This window comes from Littorina saxatilis, linkage group LG2 (assembly GCF_037325665.1).
Source record: "Littorina saxatilis isolate snail1 linkage group LG2, US_GU_Lsax_2.0, whole genome shotgun sequence".
Classification (NCBI taxonomy): domain Eukaryota; kingdom Metazoa; phylum Mollusca; class Gastropoda; order Littorinimorpha; family Littorinidae; genus Littorina; species Littorina saxatilis.
Genome location: NC_090246.1, coordinates 12,302,511 through 12,326,327, shown reverse-complemented (window position 1 = coordinate 12,326,327; position 23,817 = coordinate 12,302,511). Strand labels below are relative to the sequence as shown.

Here is a 23,817-nt window from a genome sequence, read left to right as displayed (position 1 = left end):
AGCAGCTAAGTGTTTTCTAACTTTACACGGTTCAGCGTGTTCTTATTATTTCATAAACTCAAACTGGCTTTTGTCAGTTATTATTGCTTTACGACTTGGTCGTAAAAACACTTTTGGCTTCACGAGAAGAGGGAGGTGGAGAGTTAGTGTATATAAACAGACGTCTAGAACTTATACTTTTGTTGTTTCTAACTTTTTTGTGTGACTGCGAGAGTGGATCGTGGTGTGGTTAGTCAGTTAGCAGTAATTGACCGTTTTAGGTCATTCATTTGACTTTAAAACGTGACAGTAACTCTCCGTGTAACTCTGTTTAACTCTGTATCCCATTTTAGGGATCACGTGCTGGAGGTGTCCAGGGGAATCTGGCAAGCAGGCAACGAGAAATGGGACATCACACTCTGTAACTACTCATGTCACTCTGCGTGTAACTATATGTGTAACTCTCAATGTAAATGTGTATGTCACTCTGTCTTCGTGTAACTCTGTTAAACTCTCTGTGTAACTCTGTGTCCCATTTAAGGGATCACGTACTGGTGATGTCCAGGGGAATCTGGCAAGCAGGCAACGTGAAATGGGACATCGCACCGTATAACTCTCCACGTAACTCTCTTCGTAACTTTCCACGTAACTCTGTGTCCCATTTAAGGGATCACGTACTGTTGGTGTCCAAGGGAATCTGGCAAGCAGGCAACGTGGAATGGGAGATCACACCGTGTAACTCTCCACGTAACTCTCCACGTAACTCTGTGTCCCATTTCAGGGATCACTTACTGGAGGTAACCAAGGGACTATGGCATGCTGGCAACGTGAAGTGGGACATTACACTATGTAACTCTCCCTTTCATTCTCCTTGTAACTCTCTGTGTAACTCTTCATGTAACTCTTTGTCTAATGCTGTGTCAAGTGAGACATTACACTGTGCAACTCTCCATGTAACTCTCCACGTAACTCTGTGTCCCATGTCATGGATCACGTGCTGGAGGTGTCAATGGAAATATGGCAAGCAGGCAACGTGAAGTGGGACATTTAACTGTGTAACTCTCCGTGCAACTTTCTGTGTAACTTGCCATGTAACTCTCTGTGTTTCTCTCCACGTAACTCTGCTTTCCATTTCAGGGATCACGTGCTGGGGGTGTCCAAGGGAATCTGGCAAGCAGGCAACATGAAGTGGGACATCACACCGTGTAACTCTCCGTGTATCTCTGTTTAACTATCTCTGTGTAACTCTCCGTGTAACTCTCCGTGTATCTCTGTTTAACTATCTCTGTGTAACTCTGTGTCCCATTTTATGGATCACGTGCTGGAGGCATCTAAGGGAATCTGGCAAGCAGGCAACGTGAAGTGGGACATCACACTGTGTAACTCTCCATGTAACTCTTCATATAACTCTCCACGTAACTCTCTGTGTAACTGTGTGTGTGCCATTTCAGGGATTACGTGCTGGAGGTTTCCAAAGGAATCTGGCAAGCAGGCAACGTGAAGTGGGACATCACACTGTGTAACTCTCCATGTAACGCTTCATATAACTCTCCACGTAACTCTCTGTGTAACTGTGTGTGTGCCATTTCAGGGATCACGTGCTGGAGGTTTCCAAAGGAATCTGGCAAGCAGGCAACGTGAAGTGGGATATCACCCTGTGCAACTTGCTGGGCTGGATCGTTGTCTTCGCTGTGCTGTGTCGCGGTATCAAGTCTCTCGGCAAGGTCTTTTGTTTGCCACTCTCACTGTTTCTTGCTGGTTATGTTTGTTTACATCTCTTCTTCTGTCTTGGGGGGTGCTGGGAGTCGTTCTGTCTCTTTCTCTTTTCCTCTGTCTTTCTCTCTGTTTGTCTCTGTCTCTTCTCCTGCTCTCACTCCCACCCTTTCTCTCCTCCTCTCTCTTTGACTGTTTTCCCTCTGCCTTTTTTTTCGCTCTTTCTGAATTACTCCCTCTCTCACTCTCACTCTCTCTCTCTCTCTCTCTCTCTCTCTCTCTCTCTCTCTCTCTCTCTCTTTCTCTCTCTCTCCTCGCCCTCTCTCTCTCTCTCTCTCTCTCTCTCTCTCTCTCTCTCTCTCTCTCTCTCTCTCTCTCTCTCTCTCTCTCTCTCTCTCTCTCTTTCGCTCTCTTTCTCTCGTCTGTCTATATGTCTTAACATCTAGCGATCTTTTTACCAATAATTATGTCTGTTTGCGTGTCTACCAGTCTATGTATCCAGTTAGATTGAACACCCTCATTTGCTAGTGTAGGCTATATCTTGCCTCTTATTAGAATAAATCGTGTTCATTTACTGTCTTTATCTGTGTGTCAAATTATTTCCAAGCCTCAAGATTCACATAGATTTGTAATTTCTCTTGCTTTTGTTTGATTCTACAGGTTGTGTATTTTACGGCGACTGTCCCCTACCTGATCCTAACCGTGCTTTTAGTCCGCGGTGCAATGTTGGACGGGGCTGCAGAGGGGATCTACTATTACCTGACACCGGATTTCTCCAAACTCGCAGATGCCAATGTATGAATTCCTTTTAAAGTGATACCTACTCATTGCTTTGTCTCTTCCTATCACAAAAATCTCGAACACCCATTGTCGCTTTTTTCAATGAGCAGCTGTCACGATCGTGCAAGAATTAAAGGAATGTTGACTGATATATCCCTTTTTATAATTCTTCATGAACTTCTGTCTTTAGTTCTGTGTGTTGCCTCATAAGTTCTTAGCTGTCATAACTTATGAAAGCTTCTTCTTCTTCTTCTTCTGCGTTCGTGGGCTGAAACTCCCACGTACACTCGTGTTTTTTGCACGAGTGGAATTTTACGTGTATGACCGTTTTTTACCCCGCCATTCAGGCAGCCATACGCCGTTTTCGGAGGAACTTATGAAAGCTCAATCTCTCTCTCTTCGCAAGTCCTTCTTACGCCTTCTTAAAATGTTATCTTTTTCTGGTTGTTTCTTGTGTTGTCGTAAAACATTTGATCACTTGCTTGAAAGTGCAAGATGTCCTTATGATTGTAAGTTTCAGTGACGCCTTGTGAATAATGGACGGGGCATCGAGTGACGCAATCAAATGGTCTTGTTTGTTTGTTTGTTTGTTTGTTTGTTTGATTGTTGTTTGTCACTTCATTAAACTGGGTTACTCGTTGTGACGTAATGAACACAACTCTGAATTTTCCTTGTATATTCGCGTTTTTGCACGAGTGGGCATACGCCTCCTTTTCCTCCACCATTAAGACAGTCATACTCCGTTTTCTGGGAATAATGAATGCAAATTACGTGCAGGTGTGGAGTGACGCAGCAGTGCAGATCTTCTTTTCACTCAGCGCCTGTCAGGGAGGGCTCATTGCCATGTCCAGCTACAACACCTTTGACAACAACATCCTCAGGTATACTACAATAAAAAATATCTTTTACGCTGGGTACAGGCTGCCCTTAATTGAGTCCGAAGTTGACTTCGCGAAGACTTTGAGAAGTCTTTTTACCGAAAATTCCGTGTCAAAGCTTCCTTCAGCGAGCTTCACGAAACAGACTTCGTGAAGTCGGATTTACGCAATTTGTAGCAGGCTTAATGGTGCTACGGTAAATTATATGATACAACGTTTGGTTATGGCTGAGCATACAATATCTATTTTCATTTACTGTATTCTTGTTAAGTGTTGTTCTAGTTTGCACAGGGAAGCTCTGATGGTACCCATCATTAATTGCCTGACAAGAACTACTAGTTTATCTTTTTTCATTTGACTGTACGTATTCTTGTTAAATGTTGTTCTATTGTGCGCAGGGAAGCTCTGATGGTACCCATCATTAATTGCCTGACCAGTGTATTCGCCGGGTTCGTGGTCTTCTCTGTCCTTGGTCACATCGCGCTCATAGAACACACCACTGTGGCCAACGTCACACAAGGAGGTGAGAACACGTGTTTCCGACACACCCCTCGCTAAGTGATTGGCCCCTCCAATGTTTGTGCGAGGTTTTGCAAGAAAAGCTCTCTCTTCCTCAGCCCACACAATTGGACCCGACGACGGATTTATTTCCAAAAGTCGTCGGTTCTGTGACATGTGCTCGTTTTCTAGATCATGTAATGTACAGAACGAACTTATCCACATTGGTTTCCTCCCAGACCATTTCACACAATTTGAACACCCTGGATGCTCTTTTAGCACAGTTGGAGATTTTCTTGATGAATTAATGTTGTAAAAGCCACGAGTAATTCATTAAAAAAACCTTCTAACTTACTACAGCAACCAGTCGGGTGCTGAGTTTTGGTATGTGACTAAATGGAGGGATGGTCTTATATCCCATGTAAAAGCCTGGTCAGATCTGAGATGGTGAGCCCAACTTATAAGGAGTGTGCCTTGTAACATCATGGTAGGAAAGAAGTAAGATTCCCGTGCACTCTTTACACCCCCGGTATAGGGGTGTGTATAGGTTTCGCTCGATGTGTTTGTTTGTTTGTGTTCGCATATAGATCTCAAGAATGAACGGACCGATCGTCACCAAACTTGGTGAACAGGTTCTATACATTCCTGAGACGGTCCTTACAAAAATTGGGACCAGTCAAACACACGGTTAGGGAGTTATTGGTGGATTAAAATTATACAAGGACTTATAGAGGAACATCTTAATGGTCAAAGGGAAATAACCATTCTCACTCAGTCACTGCCACCAACTGAGAAGGTTATTTCCCTTTGACGGGGGTGTTTTTCCTACCTCGTAGGAATTTCTTGTTTCTTTTCACATTGTCGTGTCCTGGGTCCAAGGTGGAAGTTCTTCATTTCTGATATAACTGATGGTTGATTTGTGTCTGATTTGTTCTTGATGTTTCCCAGAACACTTTTGCATATCGTCTGCGGGGCCCGGGGTGGGGTGGGGGGTTAGCTCCGTTGGTAGAGCACTGGACTTGTAATCGTAAGGTCACAGGTTCGAATCCCAGCAGGGACGGACACAGGTCAACTTTATATGCAGACTTTCAGAGATGGTATCCATGTCCCACCCCCGTGTCACCACAGTAGCACGTGAAAGACCTCTGTCACTCTGCCATAAATGCAGGTGGCTAATTACACCTAAACACTCACGCACCTGCGTAGCGCGACTCATGTTAGCTTTCCACTGGGAGAAAGCGACCCGAATTTCCAAGCATTTGGATTGGCTGCTCATATGACGGTGTAACACAAGAAAATTACTCCCACAAGATTTTTACTCCGGAGTAAAAATTTTGAACGAAAATGTTACTCCCTTTACGAAAAAAGCACTCCCCCATTACACGAGAAAATTACTCCCCACGACAGGTGAGTTCCGAGTAAACATTTCGTACACAAATGTTACTCCCCAGACGAATAAAAAACGAATAAATTACTTCACCCTAACACGAGCAATTTAACTTCCCATGTCAGGTGTACGAAATTTATACTCCCTTGTCCCCTGTTAGTCTTGGTGGTGGAAGGGGTGGAGGGAGGGTAGCGCGACATTCGTTTGTGCGAGATCACATATTGGCATTATCCCTTCGCCCGCATCCCATTTTCGCGTACGAGAATTTTACTGGAAGTAAAAAAAAAGTGAGGAGTAAAAATTTCGTGGAGGGAGTAATTTGTTCGTGCCTTGGGGAGTTCTTTTCTCGGACGAAAAATTTACTCGGAGTAAGAATTTCGTACAAAATTTTTACTCCGGAGTAAATTTTTCGTGGAGTAAAAATTTCGTGTTACACCGGACAATGATGTTTGGGACCAAACCAATTGTAGAATGTTGTTTGAAGAGGTGAATCTTAAGGTTGATCTTTCAAAGTCCAAAACAAAAAAAAGTAGCAATCCTTTTGAAGATTACAATCCACAGACATATGAACTGTTGAATTAGACCGGCACGGTTGGCCTAGTCAGTGGTAAGGCGTCCGCCCCGTGATCGGGAGGTCGTGGGTTCGAACCCCGGCCGGGTCATACCTAAGACTTTAAAATTGACAATCTAGTGGCTGCTCCGCCTGGCGTCTGGCATTATGGGGTTAGCGCTAGGACTGGTTGGTCCGGTGTCAGAATAATGTGACTGGGTGAGACATGAAGCATGTGCTGCGACTTCTGTCTTGTGTGTGGCGCACGTTATATGTCAAAGCAGCACCGCCCTGATATGGCCCTTCGTGGTCGGCTGGGCGTTAAACAAACAAACAAACTGTTGAATTCTGAAGCGCTGCTGGATCCTTATTTTGAGACAGTAACCCCACAAATTAAGGGAAATAATGTACAAAAAGAAAGTGAATGAAATGGTCTCCAGGTCCAGGCTTGGCGTTTGTGGTGTACCCTGATGCCCTCGCCGAGATGCCCGTGGCGCCATTGTGGTCCATCCTCTTCTTCTTCCTCTTCTGCATCCTGGGGTTCAGCTCTCAGGTGGGTCTGCGTGTTGCCTGGCCTGTCGTATAAACGGGGGTGTTTGGTTTGGAGATTATCCGGGTGATTTTTATGTTGTTGTTTATTGTTGGTTTAATTAGTAACACTGTATGTGTGATCCTCCACATTACAACCCCTCCACATAACGACCGAATTTGACAGACATTTTCAAAGTCTTTAAGTAGAGCTACCACTGTAACGCTTGTGTCTATCTATTAAATCTTAGTGCGCTGGTGTGAGGTTGCGTGTACGGGTGGGTATGGTGATAGGAAAGAGGAATTTGTGGAGAGACTTTGTACGTATTTGCTTTTGCAATTGGCGCAGATTTTTTTTTTCACCAAGACACTGAAAGTGTTTGGTACGGTTTAGTTGTAGAAACTGAAGTCAAATGGTACGTCAGAATTGTTCAAACGTCCCTCTGTGTATCTGAACCCAATTACCACACATGAGAATCTTCAGAATTTTTGCTGAAATCAGACCTCTTTGTGAGCTTCAGAACGCAGCTTCAGAGTAGTTTTTATGACGCATTGTCAGAATTTTATGTATGAATTATAATTTGGACAAATTGGTCTCTTTTGCAAACTTTATCGTATATTCTTGTTCTCATGTCTCAATTACAGATTACAAATAAAATGTCCATGGATACTACCAGTGATATATTTTATAACTCTGACTTGCAGTTTTCGCTCGTGGAGACAGTGATCACGTCGGTATTTGACGAGTTTCCCGGGACGTTTGACAAAAAATGGCGGAAGTACGGCTTCCGGGCTGCCTGGTGCCTTATCGGCTTCCTGCTCGGACTGCCCTATCTCACTCAGGTTGCGTAACGATTCAAGGATAGCTGTTATTTAAAATAAATAAAATTTAAACTTCTTTAAAATAAATAAAATGTCAACTTTGTTTTACTGAGGTACCAGCAGCCACAGCCCCTCGCTCAATGAAGCGTGCGTTTATTCTGCACGCTTGTTATGTTACCATAATTATTGTGAGTTGATGTCAGTACATGACTGTCCAGCAGTCGACCAGGCTTGCCGGTCACTTGCGAAATTACCTGCGCCCGCGTCGCAACAGCGCTCTTCGCTCTTATTGTAAAAATGGAATCTGAAGAAACTTACTTTTTTGGACAAGTGGTCAAAGGAGCTTCCCAGCACGGCGACAGAAGAGCTGCTGAAAGAGGGGTTCGATAGCAAAATGGCCCTCCTACATGCCACAAAGGAAGACTTGACAGCCCTAAACCTTTAGAAAATATTTAAACAGATGAGGCAGAGCGCTGTTTAGAGATTTGATAAACAAAGGGAAGAAGGCGCTCTAAATGCACACCACATCTGTAATAGAGTTAATCAGAGTTGTTCATTTCAATGCGTGTTATTCTCACAGGTGCCAGGAGAATGGTGCCGAATAATTCTCATTTAGTCTATTACACATGTCGTATATGCATATAGAGCGCTTATTTCCCTATGTTTGTCAGATTAAAAGATAGTATAGCTTTCAGTTACTGTTTTCTTACATTTAAAACGCATTACTTACGTCTCAATCTTTGGCGTTGTGATTCTATGTAGTCAGCATGTTCTGTTATGTGCCATCTATTGCCTGTGCCTGTCGGTGTTTTTGTCCGGCTGGCTGCAGTTGACCTACGAACTGAATGACTAACTGACCGACTGACCAAATTACTCGCTTCCTGAATGACCAATGAACTGATAAAAACAATGCTTGATTGGAAGATTGACGCTGGAAGGCTGACTGACCAACCACAATGCATCAGTATTTCTCGTGTGCATACTTACCCCCCACCCCCACCCCCAAAGGGCCGCTGCCCCATTTTGATATAGCCGATTTTGATAGCAGTATTATATCTATGAAGATTGTCATTTGTAAGCCTTCTTCCCTTCAGTCTGCTTCATTCCTACAACTGTCTGTGTTTGCACAATATCTATGGAAATGGAAAGACAAGTGCGTAACAGCATATCCCTTCTGTGTTCCAGGGCGGTTCCCATCTTCTGGATCTAGTGGACAACTCTATCCTGGGATTTCCCTCTCTATGTGTGGGACTGTGCGAGGTTCTGGTGCTGACCTACGTGTATGGTGAGACTGGACTTTGTTTGACTTAGGTGCTGTTCACATAGCAGACTTTCTACCAACTTTCAAGCGATGTTAGTCGGCGCCAAGTCAAATCAAAATCGCTGCCCATGTGAACAGTGCAAATGCTCAAACTATAGTTTGAAAACTTTCTACCCCACCTATCATTCTATGTTGACCAAGTTTTTTTTTAGCCGAGACCAGCTGTGCAGCAGCAGGTCACTCAGAAGTGTAGTAACTGTGTATCAATCAATAGGAAGCTTATATAGCGCGTATTCCGTGGGTAGCCTACAGTTCTAAGCGCTTGTCGAAGAGTTGTCAACACAGGACTAACAAAGAAACTAACATCTACAGACGGACACGAACCCTATCACACACTAGCAAACCCTGATAAACATACAACAAACAACTGTTTAACAACAATGTACACATCAATAGTGTAGTATCTGTGTATCAACACGCTGGAATGCAGGCGTTAGATGGACGTTACAGGAAGCGACTGAAGTGACTTGTGTGCACGGATATATCTGTACCAGGTCAGATAGAGCCATATGAGTGAGTACGGATATATCCGTACCTGGGAGACAATGAGTTATTAAGCAGCGATTCTCGGCCAGTTCAGCTATCGGAGCTACCTCATAATGCGGGAAGAGCAGTTTGGATAGCTATATATATATATATTGCTATTTCATATGTTACGTGGATTTCCATTGGTCAATTGGGCAAAACTGAGCTCAGTGCAAAAGTGATATCGACGACATTTCCGTCGATATCAGTTTTGATATCGACGACCTCTTTATTGCTTCCCCACTTCAAAAACAAAAACACCTAAATTTAAAAACAAACAAATATATATGAAAATGTAATTATCCCAGAATTTAGTTGAGCAAGTGACTAAAGACTTTTTAAAAGGAAAGACATTTTAAAATACTGAAAAGTACAAGAACAGAGTGAGCAAAAATAAATAATAATCAGAGGGAGGAATATGAAACAGCCAAAACTGAGACAAATACTTTTGTAATTTCTTTACAGAAAATACAAAATGTCCAGAGAATTAGCAATATATCTAACATTGACTGACTGTGTGATGATATCTTCTGCCATTGGTCTGTTTCGACAGTGATATCAAAATCTCGACCTCCGGTCTCGATTTTGATATCACTGTCTCAACAGACCAATGGCAGAAGATATCATCACACAGTCAGTCAATATTGGGTAATATATAATATCTCAGTGAACGGAGCTAAGGCGATGACCACCGCCCTCAGTAAACCTGGCCCTAGAAAAGCTGAGATCTCTAACATATATCGCTCCCCTACCTTAACCTTTACCTAAAACAGTTCTCCCGTTAACTGTTGCATCAGTGCAGTCCAGTGCATAACAAATTTTCAACCGAGTTCGTTTCTACATTATTTTATTACATGTCATTTTTTTCTTGCAGGCTACAAGCATTTTTCAGTAGACGTACAGTCTATGACCAACATAAGGCCACTGATGTTCATGCCATGCTGGTTGTTCATTACTCCCGCACTGCTTCTGGTAAGCTGCCCGAAGGCACAGTTGTTTCATACACTTGTTCTTTATTATATTTAGTCAAGTTTTGACTAAATATTTTAACATCGAGGGGGAATCGAAACGAGGGTCGTGGTGTATGTGCGTGCGTGTGTGTGTGTGTGTGTGTGTGCGTGTGTGTGTGTGTGTAGAGCGATTCAGACTAAACTACTGGACCGATCTTTATGAAATTTGACATGAGAGTTCCTGGGTATGAAATCCCCGAACGTTTTTGAGTCACTTGAGAAAAAGTGACTCTATGTAATCGGTCAGTGTTAGTCTGTCCGGCCGGCCGTCCGGCCGGCCGTCCGTAGACACCACCTTAACGTTGGACTTTTCTCGGAAACTATCAAAGCGATCGGGCTCATATTTTGTTTAGTCGTGACCTCCAATGACCTCTACATTTTAACGATGGTTTCGTTGACCTTTGACCTTTTTCAAGGTCACAGGTCAGCGTCAAAGGAAAAATTAGACATTTTATATCTTTGACAAAGTTCATCGGATGTGATTGAAACTTTGTAGGATTATTCTTTACATCAAAGTATTTACATCTGTAGCCTTTTACGAACGTTATCAGAAAAACAAGGGAGATAACTAGCCTTTTCTGTTCGGCAACACACAACTTAACGTTGGGCTTTTCTCGGAAACTATAAAAGTGACCGGGCTCAAATTTTATGTGAACGTGACTCATTGTGTTGTGAATAGCAATTTCTTCCTGTCCATCTGATGCCTCATATAATATTCAGAACTGCGAAAGTGACTCGATCGAGCGTTTGCTCTTCTTGTTTTTCATTTTTTGGATAAATGTCTTTGATGACGTCATATCCGGCTTTTTGTAAAAGTTGAGGCGGCACTGTCACACCCTCATTTTTCAACCAAATTGGTTGAAATTTTGGTCAAGTAATCTTCGACGAAGCCCGGGGTTCGGTATTGCATTTCAGCTTGGTGGCTTAAAAATTAATTAATGACTTTGGTCATTAAAAATCTAAAAATTGTAAAAAAAAATAAAAATTTATAAAACGATCCAAATTTACGTTTATCTATTCTCCATCATTTGCTGATTCCAAAAACATATAAATATGTTATATTCGGATTAAAAACAAGCTCTGAAAATTAAATATATAAAAATTATTATCAAACTTTTTTTCGAAATCAATTTAGAAACACTTTCATCTTATTCCTTGTCGGTTCCTGATTCCAAAAATATATAGATATGATATGTTTGGATTAAAAACACGCTCAGAAAGTTAAAACGAAGAGAGGTACAGAAAAGCGTGCTATCCTTCTCAGCGCAACGAATACCCCGCTCTTCTTGTCAATTCCACGGGCACTGCCTTTGCCACGGACGGTGGAGTGACGATGCTACGAGTATACGGTCTTGCTGCGTTGCGTTGCGTTCAGTTTCATTCTGTGAGTTCGACAGCTACTTGACTAAATATTGTATTTTCGCCTTACGCGACTTGTTTTTGTTTTTATAACAAACACATAAAATAGCGTAACCACAAGCGAGTGGGTAAGTGAGTGAGTGCAGTAAGTCGGTGAGTGAGTGAGTGAGTGCAGTAAGTCGGTGAGTGAGTGAGTGAGTGGGTAAGTGAGTGGGTAAGTGAGTGAGTGAGTGAGTGAGTGCAGTAAGTCGGTGAGTGAGTGCAGTAAGTCGGTGAGTGAGTGAGTGAGTGAGTGCAGTAAGTCGGTGAGTGAGTGAGTGAGTGGGTAAGTGAGTGGGTAAGTGAGTGAGTGAGTGAGTAAGTTAATGATTGAGTAAAAAAAAAACACCGACGGGTAGACGAATAAACGCACATACACACAGACTGGTAGATGAACGGTCAGAATTATAATGTTGGGTTTTATCACGGTTTTAAATTGGGGGAGAGAGAACACACTGACAAAGCCAACACACATACACTCATAAACTGAGCAAAATGATTATTGCACCCATTTTCGTACCCCAACGAAAACATTCATTCCCGAGTCATTTCATTCAAACTTGATATGCCATGAAAGGCCCTCCACTTGGCTATATGGCACACTTTTCGGATCAAAGATTTATGTTATAGGTAGCACGTAACCGCCTCCGAAGTAAGGGTACCCCCAAAATCGACCTGACAAAAACGTCAGGTACCAATTAAAAGATCGGAAAAAAAATCAGAATCGGCTTAACTTGGCAACTTTTACATACGAGGAGAAAGCAAAATCAATTATCTATCCAGAACAGGTTGTTTTGTTTGCTATATATTGTGTATCTCTTGCGTAAATGTCATGTCTACTGATGCAGGCGTGGAGCGCATGAGTATAGTAGATTGATAAGTGTTTGATAGTATTATTATTTAGAAGAAAAAAAACTTTCTTCAAGCTTGAGCTTGTTGTTGATCCTTAACATGTATTATATTGAACTATCTATGAATTGTTGAATAAAAACTGTTTAAAACCAAGCTTTCTTCAATCCATTTACCAAAGTTAAATTCTTCTCTTGTGTTCAGCTGGTGATCATCACGGCAGCAGTGCAGCACAAGACCCGCATGACTCTGGGAGAGCCTGGGTGGTCGGAGATGTTGTTCTGGTTCATCTCGCTCGCCCCCATCGTCTGCATCCCCGCATGGTTCTTCTACTACACCTGCCCCAGGGGAGTCTGGAAGGTAAGCCTGATTTGCCGCATTATATGCACAGATATGCAGAGTGAGGTTTGAACTTTTCTGACGTACCATTTGACTTCAACTTCTGTAACTTAACCGTTCCAAACACTCTCATTCACAAACCAGTGTCTTGATGACAAAAATATCTGCCACGTTTTTGATGTCCAAATTATAGAATGTCTTACTGTAACCTAGTGCAAAGCCAGTCATAAGTTCTTGTGATAACAAGGGGGGTTATGATAAGGGCAGAGGGACATTTCCTTTGCTTTGTTGAGTCACTTGAGAAAAAGTGACTCTATGAAATCGGTCAGTGTTAGTCTGTCCGGCCGGCCGGCCGTCCGGCCGGCCGGCCGGCCGTCCGTAGACACCACCTTAACGTTGGACTTTTCTCGGAAACTATCAAAGCGATCGGGCTCATATTTTGTTTAGTCGTGACCTCCAATGACCTCTACACTTTAACGATGGTTTCGTTGACCTTTGACCTTTTTCAAGGTCACAGGTCAGCGTCAAAGGAAAAATTAGACATTTTATATCTTTGACAAAGTATCTCGGAAACTATCAAAGCGATCGGGCTCATATTTTGTTTAGTCGTGACCTCCAATGACCTCTACACTTTAACGATGGTTTCGTTGACCTTTGACCTTTTTCAAGGTCACAGGTCAGCGTCAAAGGAAAAATTAGACATTTTATATCTTTGACAAAGTTCATCGGATGTGATTGAAACTTTGTAGGATTATTCTTTACATCAAAGTAATTACATCTGTAGCCTTTTACGAACGTTATCAGAAAAACAAGGGAGATAACTAGCCTTTTCTGTTCGGCAACACACAACTTAACGTTGGGCTTTTCTCGGAAACTATAAAAGTGACCGGGCTCAAATTTTATGTGAACGTGACTCATTGTGTTGTGAATAGCAATTTCTTCCTGTCCATCTGATGCCTCATATAATATTCAGAACTGCGAAAGTGACTCGATCGAGCGTTTGCTCTTCTTGTTTATCCTGCTTCTGATTTGCATAGTTTATGACCCCTGACCTTTTTAACCATGTGACCTATTATCGTCCTCGCTTTCAATCCCCTCTTTGTCTTATTGGAATCTCACCCACGCTGTCATAGGGTTGAAAACGTTTTTCGTACATTAGAAGAAAGCACACCAGTGAGATGTGGAGTAGCTGTTTGTGAAGGGGTCTGGCTGCTGTTATCACCTTGTATGCTCTTGGGAACCTTTGCGTACCCATAGCAGTTTTTGTAGGGCTATTTAATAAGTTAGCTCTAAATTTCTCAAAGTGACTAGCTTTGCCTCCAAATGTGATTGTTGTGCTACGTGCACTCGGTTACATTAGGCCAAAAAAAAATTGTCTGTTTCTGGTAACATGGCTAAAAAAAAATAGGGTAGGTAGGTAGGGATTTTTTTTAAATTTTTTTTCCCCCCAAATGTAGACCAATAAAACTAACTTTAAAAATCGCGCAAAGAGACTGGATTCACTATACATAGAGACAAGACACTCAACACATTTACAAATCTGTGACAAAGACTGAAAGAGTATGACATGTTTTTTATATTTAGTCAAGTTTTGACTAAATATTTTAACGTAGAGGGGGGAATCGAGACGAGGGTCGTGGTGTATGTGTGTGTGTCTGTCTGTCTGTCTGTCTGTCTGTCTGTCTGTCTGTCTGTCTGTGTGTGTGTGTAGAGCGATTCAGACTAAACTACTGGACCGATTTTTATGAAATTTGACATGAAAGTTCCTGGGTATGTCATCCTCAGACGTTTTTTTCATTTTTTTGATAAATGTCTTTGATGACGTCATATCCGGCTTTTCGTGAAAGTTGAGGCGGCACTGTCACGCTCTCATTTTTCAACCAAATTGATTGAAATGTTGGCCAAGCAATCTTCGACGAAGGCCGGACTTCGGTATTGCATTTGAGCTTGGTGGCTTAAAAATTAATTGATGACTTTGGTCATTAAAAATCTGAAAATTGTAAAAAAAAAATATATATATAAAACGATCCCAATTTACGTTCATCTTATTTTTCATCATTTTCTGATTCCAAAAACAATAAATATGTTATATTTGGATTAAAAACAAGCTCTGAAAATTAAAAATATAAACATTATGATCAAAATTAATATTTCGAAATCAATTTAAAAATACTTTCATCTTATTCCTTGTCGGTTTCTGATTCCAAAAACATATAGATATGATATGTTTGGATTAAAAACACGCTCAGAAAGTTAAAACGAAGAGAGGTACAGAAAAGCGTGCTATCCTTCTCAGCGCAACTACTACCCCGCTCTTCTTGTCAATTTCACTGCCTTTGCCATGAGCGGTGGACTGACGATGCTACGAGTATTGCTGCGTTGCATTGCGTTCAGTTTCATTCTGTGAGTTCGACAGCTACTTGACTAAATGTTGTATTTTCGCCTTACGCGACTTGTCTTTGTTTACCTGGTCTGATATTTCCATGATGAAACAGAAAAGAAGACTTGAGACATCTTACAGATCTTGAGTTTGGAAAAAAAAGTTTAGGGTCGGCGCCGAAATTTAGGGTCGGTCGGGTGACCAGAAACAGACAATTTATTTTTTTGGCCTTACCTTCAGGCCCTCCACCCCCACCCCCCCCCTTCCAAACCTTTCCCCGATTAAGCCTGATATTACTTGGGTGAAGTCGACTTGGCGAAGTATATTTCACGAAGCTCGCTGCGCGAAGCTTTGGCACTGAATTTTCGATAAAAAAAAGACTTCGCTAAGTAAATTTTTGGCTCAGTCACAGCCCGTGGACGCAAAAGAATAAGAATAAGAAGATCAATTTAGTCGTTATTCTTGTAAGTACACACTCACTCCACCTACAAAAAAAACACATCACGCTATACAGACCTCTCCAAGCTGACTTAAATAATTCAAATCCCCCTTGCAGAGACTCCGAGAGCTGGCAGCCCCCAAACCAGAATGGCGGAGCAGACGGTTCAGCGTGAAATCCAAGGCTGTGGGCAAGTGGGGGGATGACGCTCTAGCAAGGACAACCAGCTGGATGATAGAGTCAGCCGCTCTCCGCAAAGCTAAAAAAGCCAGCATGAAATCTGCCACGGATTCTGAGATCATCCGTGATGTCGTTGAAGAAGAGGAGGAGCCCTTCGAGGTGGACTTTGTTGCTCGTCGTGAGAGCGAGGACCGTCGTGACAAGAAATCTCAGTCTCCTCCTGTCTGATCTCTGGCTTCCATGTAATATTCTTAGGGGTGTATGATATGCCTATTTCTGTTGATATTCCTCTCTAGGCTTCAGAATGGTGAGTGTGCGAAATTGCGATGATAATGATGATGAGAGAGAGACAGAGACAGAGACAGACAGACAGAGAATGACACATCTCTATTTCACACGGGCATTAGTACATTAATTGGATTATATAATTTACCTATGACAGGGGCAGGGATGTTGCTACAAATTCATACCTATAGGACAAATGTCCTGAGTTCTTCAGCATCATTAGGACATTTGACCGCTTTCAGAAAGTGTAATAGGACATTATGAATTTGCGCCAAACAACTTATAACACATTCCATGGAATTGTTCCAAAGTCATGCGCCCACACACACACGCACACACACACCCACGCGCGCGCCGGCGCGCTGTAGAACACACACATAATATAGTAAATACATCAACACAGTGTGCGTATAATGTTGTATTTGTTTAGTTTCAAAGAAACCACTGACAAAAAAGAAACCAACATGAACAACTTCAGAGCTCTTACTTTGATTACAAACTGCATGATTTGGATAAAAGTTGAAAAACAAAATGATCGGTTTGATCTAATGCTGATCTTTTGCAGGCTTTAGTTTTTTTTCAGCGGCATAATTCAGTGCTTCGTATCGAAAACAAAAGCAGACGACAAATTTAGTCAGTTGGAGTTGTCTCCCGTACTCCCGTAGCATGCACTGATCTAAAAATAATCCACTAGTTTTACTGAGATCAGTGCGCTGCACCGAGACGGTTATACCCAAACGGCGCATACCGCAAACGGTTCGGGAATTCCCGACAAAAGAAAAGATCCGCACGCGGCACTGGCAACTTCAGTGTCAGCTGAACACAAGAGCGTTCGATCTTTTAGAAGATTTGTATCTTGAAATGAAAATTAACGAATATCGCGCTGTCCGAAGGAATGGAGTACATATCGGACAATGACCACGCTCAGGCTAAAACGATAGGACATCTGACCGACATGCGGCAATGTGAATCGGACATTTGGGGATTTTCATCGTTATATGTCCGATGTCCGACGCCTAACGACATCCCTGCAGGGGTAATAGAATAATCAGTTTGCTGCTTTTTTCATCTAGCCCTCGCCTTAAGGCAGAACTACTCTTCCGGTTAAAAAAAAAAAAGTTACAAAGAGAGAGAGAGAGAGAGAGAGGGAGAGGGAGAGGGAGGGAGGGAGGGAGGGAGAGAGAAAAAGAGAGAGATAAAGAGAGAGATAAAGAGAAAAAGAGAGAGAGATGGAGGTTGGAAACAGGAAGATAAAGAGAAAGGCTAACAGAGTAGTTGACATTGTTTTCAAGAGTGAAGACCGCTGCAGCGGCCACATGCACCCACGACAGTTCCCTCTGTCTCAGTCCTCTCCCGGTTCATCCCTGGACTGATTATTATGATGGTACCTTTCGTGTGAGACCCGTCCAATGAAAGGATATACAGTGGTACCTGCGATGTGTGGCCCCTCTGATGAGAGGACACCTCCCTTAAAAGGACACCTTCTGTTGTCCCTGTTTCTATTATCTCTACAAAAATACACCTGCCATGACAGGCCACCTGCAATCCGTGTAGGGGCACGGTTGGCTAGTCCCAATGGTGTCCTTTCATCTCGGGTACCACTGTATGCACTTTCTCATTGAGGACACCTGGTGTTGTCCGTTGGTTAAAAGGACACCGGTGCACCTATAATAATGAGACGGTTATGGTGACATTTTAATTTTAATCGCAAGTACTGATCACTTTACTCGCGTTTGTGTTTCTAATGCTGTTTGGTATTAACACCCTGCTTTTTGGTAAGTTTTTGAGGACATTGAAATGATCAGGAAGTCCAAAAAAGGTCGTATGAGAGAGGGAGAGAGGACGGGTGGGTGGGAGTTGGGATGTGTGTGTTTGGGGGGGGGGGGGGGTGGGGGGGAGGGAGTGATTGCAATATATTGACTTTGTTAGCTACTGTCAGTGTGTAGAGTGAAAGAGTAAATCTGTTGCTTTAGATGTTGAAGGCGCCGTTTTGATTTACTTTGTACGAACATGGTTCTGTTATATGAGCGTGCTTGAAAATATTTCTGATGACAAAGGTCATAGCTGTAAAAAAAAAAATTGTACTGCCATCGCCTGCTCATCAGCTTCTGGGACAAAACCCGTAACGGATTTAAATGGACGTTTTCCTGCAGTATCTTTGCGAGCTTTAAGTAATCAGATTTGATTTGATTAGATATCGTACACCAAGAGGATTGTTTTTCCTTCTGAAGAACACTGTCATACATCACGTGCCGTCATTGCTTGATTGTCCATACCATCTTGAAGAATCGAATCAAAATTAACTAACCTATTTTTTGGTATTAACATCAAATTATAATGAATGATCATCTTGGTAAACATTTGATTAGAATCTGTTGATTTTCAGCTTATTTCTTCATTAAAAATGTAAACTTTGACATTAGTTTTGGTCGCTACCTTCATCTATCAGGGTCGTGTGTGCACAATTGTGTGTGTGTGTGTGTGTTCCTCATGAGAAAATCAGAGTATGTAAATTTTAACTTCCAACAGATGTGTACATGGCAATGAAAAGATGAGTAAATGTTAATGATGTCTGTCTTGAACAATTCTCTTTGCAGATGAATTTACATTTCTTTCCTTCATAAACATACTTGCACCTTCTCGGACAAAAATGCAAATATGTGGGAGCGCACCCCCCCACACACACACACAAACACACACTGAAAGTGCAAACAGATTTTCACAATCCTTTATTTATAATTCATGGAAGGATTGTGTTTAATTACTTGTTTCTCTTGTCTTAGTTTGAATGATTCTAATAAATGAATTACAAAGTGCCTATGATGAATATTATGCATATAACATCCTGTAGAAGCTTTTCTTTCAAAATGTGTGTATTTTCTCTTTCAAAAGCATTCATTGTATCAAACAAAATTATGAAAATGGTTAGGTTTGTCTGGCTTCCATCCTTCCACAAATTCACTTAAAGTGCAAAAACAGCCTTTCTTTCTTTATTTGGTGTTTAACGTCGTTTTCAACCATTCAAGGTTATATCGCGACGGGGAAAGGGCGGGATGGGATAGAGCCACTTGTTAATTGTTTCTTGTTCACAAAAGCACAAATAAAAAAATTGCTCCAGGGGCTTGCAACATAGTGCAATATGACCTTACTGGGAGAATGCAAGTTTCCAGTACAAAGGACTTAACATTTCTTACATACTGCTTGACTAAAATCTTTACAAACATTGACTATATTCTGTACAAGAAACACTTAACAAGGGTAAAAGGAGAAACAGAATCCATTAGTCGCCTCTTACGACATGCTGGGGAGCATCGGGCAAATTCTTCCCCCTAACCCGCGGGGGGTAAAAACAGCCTAATGTTCTCAAAAACAATCCTGAACTGTTTAAATGTTTTCTTTTTAGTCTTAACATGCATATATTCAAGTAAAGTAAAAAAAACTTCTCTCAGCATTTTCTCTTCAAAATTGACTACTTCGTACTTTCCGGGTCATAAGGCGCGACTTTTTTCCTCGAGTTCGACCCCTGCGTCTTGTATAACGAAGCGTCTAATGTGTATGAAATACGAAAAAAATCAAAGAGACCGCCTGAGTACCAGTCAAACAACTTGTGATAATGCATGTTTCAGCTACTAGGTACTGCCCTGGCCAAGTTTCCTCGAGCTCTCAAGCCACCCAGCTATCACAATGCCTGCCTTTGATCTGGCCGCACACACAGAGCACACATAATTATTTCCACTCTGTTAAACTCGGTCACTGACCGGTCACTGACCCGGTGCAGGAAGTATTTCCTCTCTCAGATATGACAGGGGAACCACCTCTCATGGCAAAAACTGGGTCATTGACCCCTGGGAAGAAGGTCGTGTCTATAAACAAGGCCACCCAGCTATCACAATGTCTTTGATCTCGCCGCACACACAGAGTTCGACTCTGTTAAACTCGGTCACTGACCGGTCACTGACCCCGAAGCAGGAAGTGTTTCCTCTCTCAGATATGACAGGAACCACCTCTCATGGCAAAAACTGGGTCATTGACCCCTGGGAAGAAGGTCGTGTCTATAAACAATGGACCTGGCTTTGATCTCGCCGGCTTATTTTCATTCTTCGACTACCGGTATACTTTTTCAATTTTGGTGCGCCCTATCGGCCCCCTGCGTCCAATGGGTGACTGGATTACAAATTTTTTTAAAAAGAAGGGGGTGCGTCTTAGATAACGAAGCGCCTTGTCACCCGGAAAGTACGGTACTTCGTAAACCACGGGATGACAACAAGTAATAAAACACACATGAGGTGTATAAAGAAAAGACATCAAGTCACGCAGAGGGAATCTGCATATATATGCTCTGTTAAAATACAGAACAACACATTACTTCACAGTTAGCTGCAAATGTATACCATCAGACACACATAGTTTTGGCATAAAAAGGACCGAATACAACAATTAAATCTGAAAAATCCCATTAACAAACATTTACCAAAAAAGGAAACTGTATATATACATGTAAAGCATTGTCACCACTGAAAGACTCATTAGACAAATGTTAACTATACTTGTTTGTATCAAAATAATATTTCTCAATGTTTGTGTGCAGACACAAAATTTCCAATAAAAGATGTCGAGTTACATATGTGTCAAAGAAGCCATGAAGGTTTATTAAGCTTTGCCAATTTGTTCATGGGTCAAAACCAATTCATATACCCATCTATAGAAATAACCCATCATCTTCAGCAGTCCAAGTGAATCAACAAGAGAGAAGAATTTTCTTCTCCGAATGTTAGATTTCATCATGTTATGAGTAATTTTCTGGCAACAGCATACGCAATGCAACTGTTTCTCTCACAAAACACGGATACTTTTTATATTCACAACGTTAGTCTTCATCTTCTCGTTTAAAAAGTGAGGATGTATCGTTAATCCATTACTTTACACACAAAAAGCAACATAACTTGGATAAAATCAGTTACATTAATTGTGATTCTGTAAGCTGTATAAAACTGCATTGTTTACCTAAATAAAACTTCAGAAAATAACATTTGAGAGATCAGCAAGATGCACAATTTTGTCCAACAAAACACAGATCATTTCCAAACTGGCAAAAACAACTGTACAGTTTTATTTACAAGAAGAGCATCCATATAAACATGAATGTTTCATAAAAAAGGAAAAAATATGTGTAAATTACAATAATACAAGTATATATACAAAAGCTAAAAATACCGACAAAATAAGATTTGATAACTGATTTCAGATATAGCAGGAGTAAGGAGTAAATATACAACAAAGAGAATGACTAAGCATAATCTTACTGTACATGAGAAGGGCATAAAACATCACAAAAAAATCTATTATCACAGTCATTTTAAGTAAAGAATATTCACACCTTCAGAAATGTAGTATCTTTGGAGGCACAGACAAAGAAAGCATGTGTTTGTTCACACGTGCAATCATGCAAATGCACACACACACACACACACACACACACACACACACACACACACAGCAAAACTCAGGAACTTAGCTCCCTAAACAGTGATTAGGCTTAAGTACTGCTGACTTCAATTTATAAATTGATATGACACCAGCCTAAAAAACATACTGAAAAAACCCAATCTAAATCATCATGACAGACTTGTCTTAATGAATCGAACCACAATCATTAATAACAATTATTGTACCCATATATATCTAATGAACATTGACTCAAAGGCATTTTTGACAAATGGAAAAGTATCACCATTATTTGAAGGAAAGAATTTATATGCAAGTTAACATATTTGTTACAAACACATTTACCTTCAGGTTTCAAGTGCAATTTTACATGTTTGTGGATAAGTACAAACCTACGCAGTCAATATATTGGCAGTGTATTTTACTACGTTATATAGTGTGCTTTTCAAAACCAGTGCAGATACTAAATATTTGGATAAAAATCAAAATGTGCTTCTTTTTTGTAAGAATTTATAAACTTCTTCTCTGCCAATGTAAAGTAAATGTAGACATGTGTGCAGCCAAGCATGAGACAAGAAATGAACAATAATACAAACTATGTCTGACACCCATGGGATCTTTTTTTATACACTTTTGGAAGTTATGCATCCTTTCTATGCTTCTTGAAGTTTAATTCTCATTTGCTTGAATATATATACTTAAGACGTCATACTTCCGCAAGAAGCAAAAGCTGTCAAGCAGATCTCAAGCAGATCTCTTTGGTCGCGCATCACAATTGTCAACAGACTTTACCACAATACAAACTGAGAGCAAAAAAAACTCCAGGTTAAAAACAAAGGCCACTGTGAAGGAAATCACGAATAACATTGACAGGCAAAGTTTATAGTGATAGCCTCCACGCTTTTAGAGCGCTAACCAGAGATAGTAGCGTGACGTAGAGAAGTGTATGGCACGTTCTGTGAATTCAACTCACTGGCCGAGAGAGTTGACTTTGTACATTGCAACGGAAGTATAGTTACACTTAACCACTGTCCAGCGACAGGGAGGGGTTGTCACGGGAATCGACCGGGAGAAAGGAAGCCCGAGTAGGTAAATGGAATAAGCATTTGAGTATCGTTAATGTTTATCGCATAAGTTGAATCGACTAACACTGTAACTTTAAACATAGCAGACAGATATCTAAGACAAGATGTCCGCTATTTATGTTGTGCAGTGCGTCGTATAACCGGTCAGACAGGAAGGTAGCGACCAGATGACGGCACCAAGGATCTGAGAAGTCGCCGTAATTATCTTACCTATTGGCTCGCCTAGCGGAGATTCGACGGGATTTATAGACGCTAGAGCACGGTTATTTTGTGTCCGTATAGTTGGACCATAGAGGTCACTGGGCGATAGTTACTGCGTAGACCGAGGTCGCCAGTAAAAGGATTTAGTAGTAAATACATTTCCTAGTGTACGGCTATAGAAGCTGTGTGATTCTGTGTAGGACCAGAATTAAAATATGTCTACAAGAACTTGATTACTTAAGAGATACAGAATATTTAGTAGACAGAGTAGACGGTGATTTTTGACTATACAAGAGCCGTGAGTCGTTACACTTAAAATAGATATCGTGCGCCTATGAGGTCACGGACTGGTTGTATTTCTTTACCTGATTGAAGAGTAGAGAGTTTTGATAGCGCAATTGTACGAGATTGTCATCTCTAGTTGTTTTTGCTACAAAACTGTGAATACCGGATTTTTTGAGTATCTAACCTTTATGTTCATGATTGTGTGTATTTGTGTGTATGCTGTCATAACTGATTAATACAGTGGAGGGAACTTACATTTGGAGTTGTGTTTGATTCCTGTATGACAGCGTACAAGCGCATTTGCATTCATTCACAGCCACACAGATTTCTCAACAATAAAACTCACAATATTAAGGCTGAAATTATTCAAGGCAACTGGACTGAACAAAAATGGAATACAATATCATCTACACCTTGGCTGGAGCTGTAAATAGCCACTGTCTTTGAAAAATACAAGTAAGTAAAAACAGTTATAGGGAGAAGTGGGGTGGGGCTTGTGAAGGGAGCGGCGTAGGGTGGGGCTTACGGGGAGAAGTGGGGTGGGGATTGTGAAGGGAGCGGCGTAGGGTGGGGCGTATGGGGAGAAGTGGGGTGGGGCTTGTGAAGGGAGCGGTGTAGGGTGGGGCGTATGGGGAGAAGTGGGGTGGGGCTTGTGAAGGGAGCGGTGTAGGGTGGGGAGAAGTGGGGTGGGGCTTGTGAAGGGAGCGGCGTAGGGTGGGGCGTATGGGGAGAAGTGGGGTGGGGCTTGTGAAGGGAGCGGCGTAGGGTGGGGCGAATGGGGAGAAGTGGGGTGGGGCTTGTGAAGGGAGCGGCGTAGGGTGGGGCTTGTGAAGGGAGCGGCGTAGGGTGGGGCGTATGGGGAGAAGTGGGGTGGGGCTTGTGAAGGGAACGGCGTAGGGTGGGGCTTACGGGGAGAAGTGGGGTGGAGCTTGTGAAGGGA

At 41.7% G+C, this 23,817-nt stretch overlaps 1 protein-coding gene across 1 annotated transcript in view; it reads left to right on the top strand.

The window, feature by feature from the left end:
• Positions 1-23,117, top strand: part of LOC138958214 (sodium- and chloride-dependent glycine transporter 1-like) — a 33,439-nt gene extending 10,322 nt beyond the window's left edge. Inside the window, exons 6-16 of the mRNA XM_070329311.1 lie at positions 1,571-1,703; positions 2,353-2,487; positions 3,250-3,353; positions 3,749-3,873; positions 6,226-6,338; positions 7,019-7,156; positions 8,321-8,420; positions 9,856-9,953; positions 12,443-12,598; positions 15,514-15,818; positions 22,520-23,117. Of these exons, the coding sequence (XP_070185412.1) occupies positions 1,571-1,703; positions 2,353-2,487; positions 3,250-3,353; positions 3,749-3,873; positions 6,226-6,338; positions 7,019-7,156; positions 8,321-8,420; positions 9,856-9,953; positions 12,443-12,598; positions 15,514-15,804 (1,393 nt within the window). The 3' untranslated portion in view covers positions 15,805-15,818; positions 22,520-23,117. The remainder of the gene's footprint in view (positions 1-1,570; positions 1,704-2,352; positions 2,488-3,249; positions 3,354-3,748; positions 3,874-6,225; positions 6,339-7,018; positions 7,157-8,320; positions 8,421-9,855; positions 9,954-12,442; positions 12,599-15,513; positions 15,819-22,519) is intronic.
• The last annotated feature ends 700 nt before the right edge of the window (positions 23,118-23,817 follow it).